Source organism: Acanthochromis polyacanthus, chromosome 17 (assembly GCF_021347895.1).
Source record: "Acanthochromis polyacanthus isolate Apoly-LR-REF ecotype Palm Island chromosome 17, KAUST_Apoly_ChrSc, whole genome shotgun sequence".
In the NCBI taxonomy this organism is placed as follows: Eukaryota; Metazoa; Chordata; class Actinopteri; family Pomacentridae; genus Acanthochromis; species Acanthochromis polyacanthus.
Window position 1 is genome coordinate 25517212 of NC_067129.1, and position 12366 is coordinate 25529577.

Sequence of the window (12366 nt, forward strand, 5' to 3'; positions counted from 1 at the left end):
CTAGAAAGTTCTAGTATGATTCAGAAAGTGGTTCATCCAACCAGTGCTGGGCTGCCCTGACCTGTGATTCTCCCCTGGCCTTCTTCTGAGCAGGGACACCTGCTGTGAACTCCTAATGCTGACAGAACTGAGCAGCAGGAATAGCCATCTGCAGGCCCATTGTGCTGGTAATGGACTCGCCAGCTTAGAGATGGACTCACATGGAAATGGGTGCATTCTCATGGAGACCTGCTGGGTTCCCTCCCATGGCCCCAGCACACCGGTTTCTACTGGATAACCTTTTCAGTTTTTGACTCTTCCTTTCTACATGTCAATGGCTTTCTCCCCAAGAGTCTGACAGTGATACTTCGTCCTTTGACAAATGATTGTGAGAGATTTGTCAAGCTCCATACAAGACACGGAGAGTGCTGACTCAATCCAGATGATGGATTGTTGAGAAGATTCATTCAAAGTCTGAGTTTAAAGCCTGAAGATGAGATACTGGAGATGGAACTAACGTTGCTGCTCTTTTCTGTTTCTCTCATCTCATTTTCTTTCATTTTCACATTCTTACAAACATAATGTACATCACACTTTGTCCTTTCCCAGACCTCTACAGAGACTAAACCCAGTCCCACCACAGTCACCACTGACAAGGTGTAAACACACTGGAATCCTACAAATGGTGAACACTTTAACACCAAAGCCATTAGATAGGCCTGATCAGTACAACTTTTCTCATAAATAGGAAAGACATCATTGCTGAAAACACAGATCAGAGTAAACAATTCAGCCTAAACACAGTGACTCACAACAGATCAAACAAGGAGACTGGTGACCCAGACAGCATGTCAAGCACAGGAAAGCTCCCTGTTCCATTACTGCATGCACTGGGTGATTTTGAGTTTTTCTTGCTGTATATTACCACCTCACTGGCTGAGAAAGCCCCAGCGGAGATAAGAGAAAGGAGGACAGGGAGGATTGGGCACAGAAATAGATAAATCTGTTGCCCTGGAGTTATATGGAGCATAGCAGCAAAGTCTTGCTCATTCTCTGAAGTGCTTATAAGGATATCAACCTCACTAGCAGGTTAAATGAAAATTTTCTGTTCTTGAATCAAGAAAATTCAAGGACAGAAAACTCATATGTTGTAGGAAAGGGCAGGACACTGGTCACTAATAAGTATCTATGACTACTTTTAGGTCATTTTCAAATACAGAAAATCTGATACTTATTTTTAATCTAAAAACTTAATATTTGTAAAAAATAAATAAATAAAAAAGGGAAGCGTGTGGAGTAAACAGCATGAGATGTCTTGATATATAACTGCTTCAGATCTTGATCAAAGCCTTGCTCGATGTGAGTTTGCAGAATTTTCTTAAACAATGACTGCACATGCATGGCTGATCTTCAAGAGGAGACATCTGTACATTAGTCACAGGAAAACCTACCAAACCTAACAAGTCTGATCAGACACACGGCCTCATCTGACCTGGTTATCAGTTCTTGTTATCAGCCCAAAAGGCATTTTAGGAGGGTTTTATTGTGACTTTCTTGCAGTTCAAAGAAAAGCTATCTTAATTATTATCCTAATACTGCTGACAGAAGGTTATAGATTTAGCCTTAAGTGCATTGCACAGCAGGAAAAGACTGAAAACCATCTGCCTGAGATGTAATCCATCAAGTTTAAAATAATCTGATACATTTTTTTTGTCCTAAACATACAGTAATTTAAAAAACTGTTAAAAAGGAAGAACACGCTGTTTGATTGAACAAGGGTGAGAGGACAAAACTTATTTTACACTGAAACTTCTTTTCTTCTCACACTTTTCTGAACATTATAAAGACACAAATGCATAGCGGAAATTTTAAGTCACTTGTGTTTTTCACGTTCTAAAGATTTTTTTTTTTTTTTTTTACATATTCTCAACATTAGATTTCCAGTGGGTAAAAAAAACCTCAGGAGTTGGTAATTTTTGTTAAGAGAGGTGATGAAATAAGCTGACAGTTTTAGAGCCTCGTGACGTTTAAGCATCTAATCCAAACCTCTTCTATAAGACTGAATGTCACTAACACACTGTTTTCCATTTGTCATTAATAGAAAAACTACTTCCCTAATTTACACTGTTGATGAGTGATCATATTTGGAAATAAGCTTATTTATAAAAATAATTGTTTCAGAAAAAGCATGACTCTGATGATTAACAGCTCTGATTGTTACATAAATATCTTTCAAGTACCACAGTGTTGCAAAAGACGATTTTCTTAATGAAACTTTTGGAAAATTTGTGGGCATTCCCTATTGAGTAAATTAGATAATTGTCTTTGTCACTGGTACAGAAATATTAACCAAATAAAGTATGAATCAAAATATGTTACTGTACTATACTGTTGACTGTACTAGTGGATGATAACATTCAAGCATCTCGCAAGTGTTTCAGTATTTCTATTTCTGCATCAGCTCTCAACCCCATACACACACATACGTTTTTTTTGTTCTTATCACCAAAAATCACCTACATTTTCACTATTATTGAAACTTAAGGTTTGTTCTTTTTCAAAAAATTATAGGTCACAAGAAAGGGGATTCACCTGGTAAGTTTAGAATCAACAGTAAGTTCCGATGGACTCACACTGAAAAATGTTTCAGTCTATTTTGTCACACCGCTGATAAATCATCCAAATGAATTTACAAATAATTTAGGATAAATATATAAGATAAAGAACTTTATCAAAAATAAGAAAATAAAGTGCTCAAGATAACTGCAGGAATTTTTAAGTTTTCAGTGTATGTGGCAAATTGAAATTGTACTTCAGGACAAAAATGTCCTTTCGGGGATCACACACAAGGAGGATAAAGTCTTCTATGTCTTCCCTTTGTGTGCCAGATAACTCACCGAGCAGGTGAAGCACAGGAAATAAATTATGCAGTGTTATATTAAGTCATGTGAGAATGAAATCACCAGGTCAAAGTCCAAAAGTCACTTCATTCACTCACAAAAACACAGTGTTCTCTCCACTTAAAGGAAATAGATCCAGAGCCAAGCAAGCAAAAACAAAATCTACAAAATTACAATGCCACACTAGAGACACAAATTGTATCTTTATCTAAAAAGTTATTTACAACCATCAAGTCTGAATATTATTACAGAAGCAAAGACCAAAGTACAATTTATGGCAATTGCTTAAAATGTTTCACATGAAATAACAAAAGAGAGCTCATATGTTGTAAATAAAACAGAACAAAAACTAAATGAATCATTAGTTTTATCATTTTCAAATACATATATTCTTGACAGACATGCCTCTAAATTTCAATTGTAGGAGTCTGTTTATGTAATACCAAGAAATCACAATTTTACTGAAAATAGTTTCTATGAGGCTAACAAATCCAATTGAAAATGAAAAATTAATCAGCTTTTACTGCAATCCTAATATCAGCCAGGTTTTTCCTTATGTCTGACTTCTTGCTTGTGTTGTACGTCGCTTTGGACAAAAGCGTCTGCTAAATGAAAATGTAGAATTGTAGATTGGAAATGTTTCTGTAGCACTTTTAGATTTATTTTAACTATGAATCAGTGGCAGGTAAAACTTTGAAGAAGTGTCTGACTGAGGTGTGGAAAAACACACCATGCTATAGTAGTTTTTCATTACTATCATTTTTGAGAACAAGGACGTCCAGAAGACAAATGTTTGAAGTTGTGTGTGTGTGTGTGTGTGTGTGTGTGTGTGTGTGTGTGTGTGTGTGTGTGTGTGTGTGTGTGTGTGTGTGTGTATGTCTGTGAGTGTGCACGTGGGTGTGTGCAAGCATGTGCTTTAGGGTTTGATTGTGTGCACACACATGCAAGTCTGCAAGTTCACTGTGGGCCGGGGCAACTGCAGGTGGCAGAGTGTGAAGGTATCAACTTATTTTCAAGCACCTGCATAGTTAAAACTGTGATCTGTTGGGGCTGAAAGGGTTAAAAGGAAAAGGCTACCATCCATTCATAAGGTGATGTGTGATTGAGAGTGAGAGTGAGAGCAGCACAGAAAATCAGAGGTGAAGGTGGAAAGGCCTCAGTGAGGAAGGAAGCTGACGGTTGACAAGTTGTAACGAGGGAAACTTCCTTTAGAGAAGAAGCGGGCTCTGAGTCAGAATGAAACCTGTCAATAACCAATGATCTGTCACTTTGAGTCTACAGCTCAATGAACAGTGACTGCAAGAGGGCACACAGGTCTTTCACAATACGCACACACACATACACACACACACACACACACACACACACACACACACACACACATACATGCGTGCGCGCGCACGCACGCACACTTATATAATTGCAATTCAATTTGCAATAAATTGTTTTATAAACTCAAGCTTCAGTTCAATATTCATTGACTTTCACACAATGAGGGCAGAATAAATTTGTAAAACCACTGATACATCAGTTTAAACTCTAGGTCAGACGAGCTGCAAAATGTACAAGGTGTTGCTATTAAATAATGAGGGTGAGCTTAGATCAGTCAAATCTCCACAAAAATAAATGGTAAATAAACACCCTGCTGCTCACAATCAGCTTAAATTAAATTACGCTGAATTATGGCATTAGAGTCATTATTTAATAGCTGCACTTTGTGTATCCCAAACAATCAAAAAAAGTGTTCTTCCTTTTTAACAGTTTTTTTTAAAAAATTACCGTATTTTTGGGACAAAAAAATATGTCACATATTTCAAATTTGATGTATTTCTTCACCGTGTGTATTGTGGAAACAGATTTGTGTATCTCAGGCAGATGAATTTCAGTCTCTTCCTGTTGTGTATCCTAAACATTTGCCATTTTCTGATTTTCAAATGGCAATTTTCAGTTTATTGATTTCAAATTGAAATCAATAAACTGTTGATTTCAACAAACACACACACACACCTACACACACACACACACACACACAAATCTAAAAATTATCTAGGTAAACTTGTGCTAACTAAGCCCATTGACCATACCTCATTTGGACAATATTTTATGTTGTAACAATACAGCAGGAATAAGATAATGCCTATAAAAATAAAACTACAAATACAGAGAAAAGAACAACCACAGCTTTTCTAATATCTGTCCTTAACTAAGATATTTTCAAACTCATCTTAGAAACAAATCAAATGCATAGAAAAACATTGCAACAAAAAATAGGGCTGATGCAATCTTGTTGCCTAATTTCAGCACAGGGTGTGTGTGTGTGTGTGTGTGTGTGTGTAACACCAAGAAGTGTGTGTGAATGTGAGTGCGTATGTGTGTGTGTGTGTGTTCGTGAGACCAAGGGAAGAAGACCATATAAATGTGCATATCTCTGTGTGTGTATGTAATAAATAGTACTCCCACCAGCAGGTGTGTCGAGGACAGTTTCCAGCTGCAGGCCCTGGCATCTCTGCAAGGACACCCCTCTTGACACCCATCAGCACCCACACCTAGCACCGAGACTCTTTCAATTACTATTACATCTAGTCCTTATTTTCAAGAAGCCCAGAAGCTGTAGGTGAGAGTTTGCTTTACGTTTTAGTTAAAATGTTTTACTAGTTTTAAAACCAGTCACTTAATCCTGCAAAATAACTTCATGTAGTGGTGTGTAAAATACTCCACCTGAAGTATACTCATGATGTTTCCAGCTAGGCCTACACAAATGCTAACACAAATACATCTCTTCTGTGAAAACTCAGACTTGATGTTTCTTTCCTCCCAAGAGATTCCAGGTTAATAAACAGTGGCACATTTTTCCTGGACACCTGACACCTGAAAGACCTTATTTTATCAAAGACATTTTTTTCATGGCGATCCAACTCCAGACACATAGAGGCAGCCCTTTCTTTTGGCTTGCACTAACTATGAGATCAGGTACATACACGACCAGTCAAAAGTTTAGACACACCTTCTCATGCAATGGCTTTTAATGTAGTTATTTTATACACTGTAGATTAACACTGAAGACATCAAAACTATTAATGAATACATCTGCAATTGTGTTGAAAAAAAAGTGTTAATCTTCAGTACTAATCTACAATGTAGAAAATAATACAAATAAACAAAAAGCATTGAATGAGAAGGTGTGTCCAAACTTTTCACTGGTAGTGTAGGTAATACCTAACTTTCTGTGACAGACAAGAGTTCATCCTGTCCTGTGAAGCAGCCAGAACATGTTCATGCCCATAGTCATCCAGTGGAAAAATCCAAGCCATTAATCACCAAGTCGACTATCATAGCAGAGTGAGAAGCCAAAGCGGGAACAAAATGTGACAAAATCCCAGTTTCAAGGCCTGCACAAAGTATTTCAAGCATAATAAAGCAACAAGTCATCTTCCAAAATCACCATGTAAAACCCAAAGCCGCTTTTGACGACACGACCTTTAGCAGGGTCATGAAGAGGCGGAAGGAGGAGGAGGCCAGGTTCACAAAAAGGCATGTGAGCTACCTGAATGCCCCATGACTACCAAAAACAGGCCTTCAACTGTCAAGCTCTGCATTAACTCTTTCCTGTGTGATAGCTGCACACAGGCCAGGGTACTTTTGCTGAGCAAACATAAAAACACACACACAAGTACACACACAGACCAGATGAGGTTTACTCACCCGATGAGGGACACCATCTGCTCCACTATGTGCCTGCTGAAGGTGACGATCACAAACAGTTTCTGTATGACAAAGAAGCACGCAGAGAAGCAACGAGTCAGTTATTGAACCATGAGGTCACTGCTGGGGTGCTGAGCCGGGCAGTATGTGCATCATAGTTTGACCAGTAATTTCTTAGCTCCCCTACACACACACTACTCATTATGCCCAAGCCCTTGCCTTGCATGACCACGGCGGTTTGGTCTAAAAGCAACCATGAATGCTACGACATTTTGTCATAGAGGGCAAGAAATAAAAGGCCTGGGTTCTGTGACACACCACCAACACAGTAGACTAGGTCAGCATATCATAATGGCTATCATCAAAAGAGCAAGTATGTGTGTCTGTGCTTCAAGGCCAGAGAAATGCAGGAATCAAAGGAAATGTGTCATTGCTTCAGAGGGGGTCTCAATCCGGCTTCTGTCCAGTCTGATTCCTGCTTAGTCACCACACCAAGGAGCCGACTGGCATCTATTTTGGCTCGTATCAGCTCCTTGTCTTCCTGTGCGATGATGCGGGTGTACTAATTCACTAGATTGTTTTTTAAGGCACTTTTCTTGTCCTTTGCTGTAATTTGCGATAGGTTACTGTGTTCTTATAAACAGACATTTGTTTTGACCACTAAAAGCGTGGCTTCAACCAGTAACATCTTTGTTCTTGCCATTTAAAAAAAAAGCTTATTCCTTAAGAAATTTTGGCAGGCCCCGTTCAAACCCACAGAAACATATTTTAAATTCTAGTCCAGATCTCAAGGTTTCCAAAGATACTAAATTTATACCGTTGAATTACAGGGAAAGGGGAAAAAAGGTTAAATGAGACTTCTAGAATTTTCCAATTTATGTAATGATGGACCCATAAAAAACTTGGACATGACATGAATATTTTACTTAATTTAAATGTGTAGCTTCAATTCAGACATATAAATGGTAGGTTTAAATGTCTAAAAACATATGATCTAATGTAGGCCACAATTTGTGATCATATTTAGAGTTATGATAAACACAATATTTCACAGTGCTTCTGCAACAGGCGAATCAAATTAATCTAAACTCCTAAGATAAAGGTCAGCACCACTACTGAAACTTGCTACTGAGTACATTTTGATTTAGAGGTTTACAAACTCAAATGCTGAAAATTTGCCTGACAGAGGAGGTCATTTCAAAGATGATTTAAAAGCAATGAAGGTGTAGTACTGAAAAAAATTCTAGAAAACATACAGAGCAAGACAAAGTACACTGTAGGTGGACAAAAATAAACATGACAACCGCTTCAGTACAACACCCAGAACCTCGCATTGAAATGACTACAGTGCAGATCACTCTGCACCAGGACGCCCCAGCGACACTTTTAATTTCAGGTGACAGGCCTCTTTGATCAGTGCTTTGTTACAGTGTTCGTTATAAGGTTATGCAACATGTGACCCAGGTCATCCATGTACTGTCATTCGGATGTCCTTTAATTTGCGTTACTGTTAAGTCTCAGAATGTCATTGTGGGGTAAACAGAGTGGATGAGAGCCTTGCAGTCAAAATGTACCAATGTCCCAAAGTCACAGAAATAACTAAACTTATAACTGGCATTTACAAAAATAAAAAAGACTTGACATTTGCTCTCATGTGATTTTTGTGCCTTTCAGAAAATAAACAGACGGCACAGTAAAGTAAGTAAACTGCCTCACTGCAACTTTTTAGGCAGAAATTTTGTACAAAGTTTTACATACAAAGTACTGCACTTGGATTTTTTTCACTCGCAGTTCTTTAAGAGACACACTGACAACTATCACCCCACATGAAGCAAGTGGGAAGAGGCAGCAAAATGTCAAACAGAAAAGTTGACTGAAATGCTTTTGATGCGCCTGTTCAGAAATAGTAACATGGTCATGACTTGTTGATTTCTGTTTACAGTTAATGCTGATAGGAGGTACAAGTCATAACCCTTCTACTCAAAAGGGGGAAATGTTACATCAGTTCTCAATAATTTACAGAAAATGACTGCGGTCAGTGAGTGAATGTATGAACAGTTACACACCATGAAGAACGTCTCATGTTCTGTCAACTAATACAATGTAATAAAAAGGGCAAAATGATCTAAGAGTAATAACCCAATATCTACGCCTTCTAACGTACCCGACAATGCTTCTGAGAATCCCCTAACTGAAGCGCCCAAGCAGTGTACTTTCATGACTTCACCTGTGATCCCCAAGCGAGCTGACGTTTACCATTCAACAGTGCACATTCAGACGGGAAGTTTAATGAGCATTAAAAGGCATAAAACAGTACAGAATGAAAAAGCTTCTCCCTGGAGACCACTGAGAACACACCTGAAACACAGGTACAAACCCAGATCAAAAAGACGCTTTGAAGCACTGAGGCAGCTCACATTTTTACGCCCACACACACACACACACACACACACACACACACACACACACACACACACACACACACACACACACACACACACACACACATACAACACAAGCCTCAAAATCCCCTTTTGTTCCCTCTTGGCCCATAAGGGAGAATGTCACCTGTTCTACAGTTTGCTTTCTTCTAATACTTCTTGTTTTCTGCACACACACTGTAAATTACTGAACCATTTGCATTAGAAGCAAAACTGGAGCTTGAAGAAAATTAAAGCAAGCAGCTACAGGAGAGACTGGGGCCCCCCAGACATGCCGGAGAGCCGGGTGAAGTTTTTCTTTCCGTGAGACAGAAGGGGACACACCTCTATCAGTGTGAGGCCCCTGGGACCCCTGGGTGTAATCTGGTCCTGTGTGTGTGATTGTGCCTGCCATGCATGCAACCCCCCTGCTTGCCCCGATCTGGCCCTCTCTCTCTCCATCGCCTCCCACAGACAAGGTTTATCTGCTTTAGCTCATGCTCACTAAGTTCTCACATCCTTTTCTGTTTGCTGGAGGATAATGTTTTCTGCGTATGATACAGAATAGGACAGCATGGAAAAAAATGCTTTGCTTTGAACCCCCACCCCATCCCCCCCTTCCTCTGTGTCACAAATTCCTGCATTTGCTTAGAAAACAAAACGTTCTTGACGGTAATCACAGATACACTGCAAATTCCTGGATGCAAATTGAGGATTTTCCAGGATTACAACAAACATCTGTGATGCCAAGTCTCCTGACTGCAGGTTCCTATTCACGATTTCTGATGTAGCTGTTACTTTCCTGTAAGTTCTCAATCTGCTGTAGCCTGACCAACCTACTGTACAATGTACTGGGGCTGCTGCAGCTGCAATCACAAAATGGTTGACTCCCCCTACTTTTGCTGCACAAAATGGCCTCCTTACTGCCAGCTGACTACAGTGCAGACGCTGTGCATGAGTGTAATTTATTATTTAACACTTTTCTCCCTCTGAATAAAACTGCAGAGGCAGTCTTAAGTAAACTTTGGCACAAATATGTATTAATTCTACCCTATAGCATTAAATAGAAAAGGTAAAAGACAACGACAAGATGTCAAATATTGTAAAACTGTTCTGTAACATGTTAAGAATCAACTGCATTTTAATGGACTCTTCTGCTTTTTTTCTTTTATAAAGAAGTTGAAATAAGGATGCAATGCCATCATAGATGAAGACTATTTAAAAGCAACTCACCTGAATGTGCATCTTGATGACTGCTTTCCCAATGAGTGTTGCACCAAAAAAGTCCAGAAGGGGACTAAAAAATGTCCACATGTTATTCCTGCCAGATCAAACAGGGGATTTGGAATCTAGTAGAAAATAATAAAGGTAATTAGACTTCATAGAGAGCAAATTAACCCCGAGAAATACAAAACAGATAGAAAAACAGAAAAGACAGACTAAAGTCCATTTAGTATTTTTTCATTGATAAGTCTGCTTTACATCTGTAAAAAAAACAACATAAGGCCACTGACTTTGCCATGAGAACATCTGATAATTGCAAATGTCTATTTTATTATTATTTATTTCAGAGGTTGAACGACTTAGCACTGCTATTCATTTTAATAGTGCACAGCTGTCATGTAACATGACTATGGATGTAATATAATATTTAGAAATATAAGCCCCACAGTGTATAAAATGCAAAGAATACAGGTTTTTTTTGAAAAACAAACAAAAACAAAAAGTTGTGTGTGATTGCACTTACAGAGGCACAGGCTAAAATCCCTAAGAATCCAACTCTCTGGATCAGTTTCTGTACTGTTACTTTAGCCCGGGATGCAAAGTCCTGAAAAAGAGAAAAAAAGTGACAAAATGTTCTTCGAGACTTGTTGATGTTGACTGACCGTATACTGTTTGTATCCTGAATGCCTAGCATAGACAGTATTTTATTTACAGGATGGATTTCAACCTTGATTCAAAGATTTCTTTTATTTTTTTCAAATAGCAAATTGCAAAATAATAATTACCCTTCTAATATTTGTCATGGAGCCTCTATTGTATCATTATCAGACTATCTTTATAATACCACATCATTTTTGACAGTTTTGAACAGCTTAAAATGATTACTGATGATTTCACATATCATATGTCAAATTATTAACTATTAATTTCGGGTAAATTTGAGATTGACAAGTTAACCAGTTTGAAGTGAAATAATTACATGAGCTGCTGTATCATTTACCAAGGGCAAGTTAGAGAAAATGCCTTTTCCTTGTATTTTTAAGCATTTATATAGAAGAGGGAATATCACACACGTGTGAAACAAATGTGTGTAATCAGCTAAATGTTGCACTTTGAAGTTATTTTCATGAATGCTTTAAAACCCATTCAAATGTCACAGGAAAACAAATGAAGATTTTAGGATAACAAGTTAATTTAGAAAAACAACTTATCGTGAGAGATCTGCTTTTAGGATCTCTGTCATTCTTAAATGTTAGGCAATATAGCTTATTTGTAATTTACTGTCTGTATATTGGCATTAAAATTTTCCATTTTGTATCTAAAAACAAATTTTTGTCCACATGAAACGAAAAATCTGTGAAGGACCTGTTATTTTTAATATATACTTGCTTCTAAAGGAGTACAAAGGAGCAGCAGCTGCGACAGGAGAATTTCCTACCTCCTGTAAATGTTTCCTAAAAAAAAAAGCTTTAATGGATTATCAAACAAGACAACAACTGACAAACAAAATAATTAGACCTCAAAAATTAGATGTATACCAGTGCAGACCGTTTAGAACTTGACAGTACATATATTTTAATGTGTCGTGCATCAGAGTGATTTTCTCTTACTTGATCACAGAATTTGTGTTTCTAAACCCTCCCAACTTTAGGTGCTTCATCATAAATGATAAAAACCTCTAAAAATCAACACTTCAGCAAGCATTTTCCAAAAATATCTGCATGGCTGTAATTAAAATTTATCCACATTTATCAGAATAAATAAGACAAGTCTAAGGGATGAGGAAGTCTCATCCCTTAGACTTGTGAAAAGTTGCCAGCATGTGTGTGTTTTCAGTACAAAAACAACATCAACTCCTCTAATAATAAACAATATCTTAGAGTATACAAATATTTACTTCAATGCTTGATTAAAAAATGTAGATTTCAAGTTTAAAAAAATTCTTGCGCTAAATTCATGGCCATTCTGCCACCAGAAATATCTTGAAGTTGACACTAAAATGCACTGATTCACCTGTCACATATTCTAAAACAATTACAAGTCTCATCTGTAAACATGATTCTTCATTCTTGCAGAGTATTAAACCACTTTTAGCATGTTTGCATCGTACCTCTAGTGCCAGTTATTAATTTCTTTGTCAC

At 37.8% G+C, this 12366-nt stretch overlaps 1 protein-coding gene across 1 annotated transcript in view; it reads right to left on the reverse strand.

Moving 5' to 3' along the window:
• The window catches only part of LOC110958041 (vacuole membrane protein 1-like), a 64967-nt gene that overhangs the window by 14795 nt on the left and 37806 nt on the right, over positions 1-12366 (reverse strand). The window contains 4 exon segments of the mRNA XM_051937418.1: positions 6582-6643; positions 10235-10287; positions 10290-10350; positions 10749-10829. Coding sequence (XP_051793378.1) covers positions 6582-6643; positions 10235-10287; positions 10290-10350; positions 10749-10829 — 257 coding nt within the window.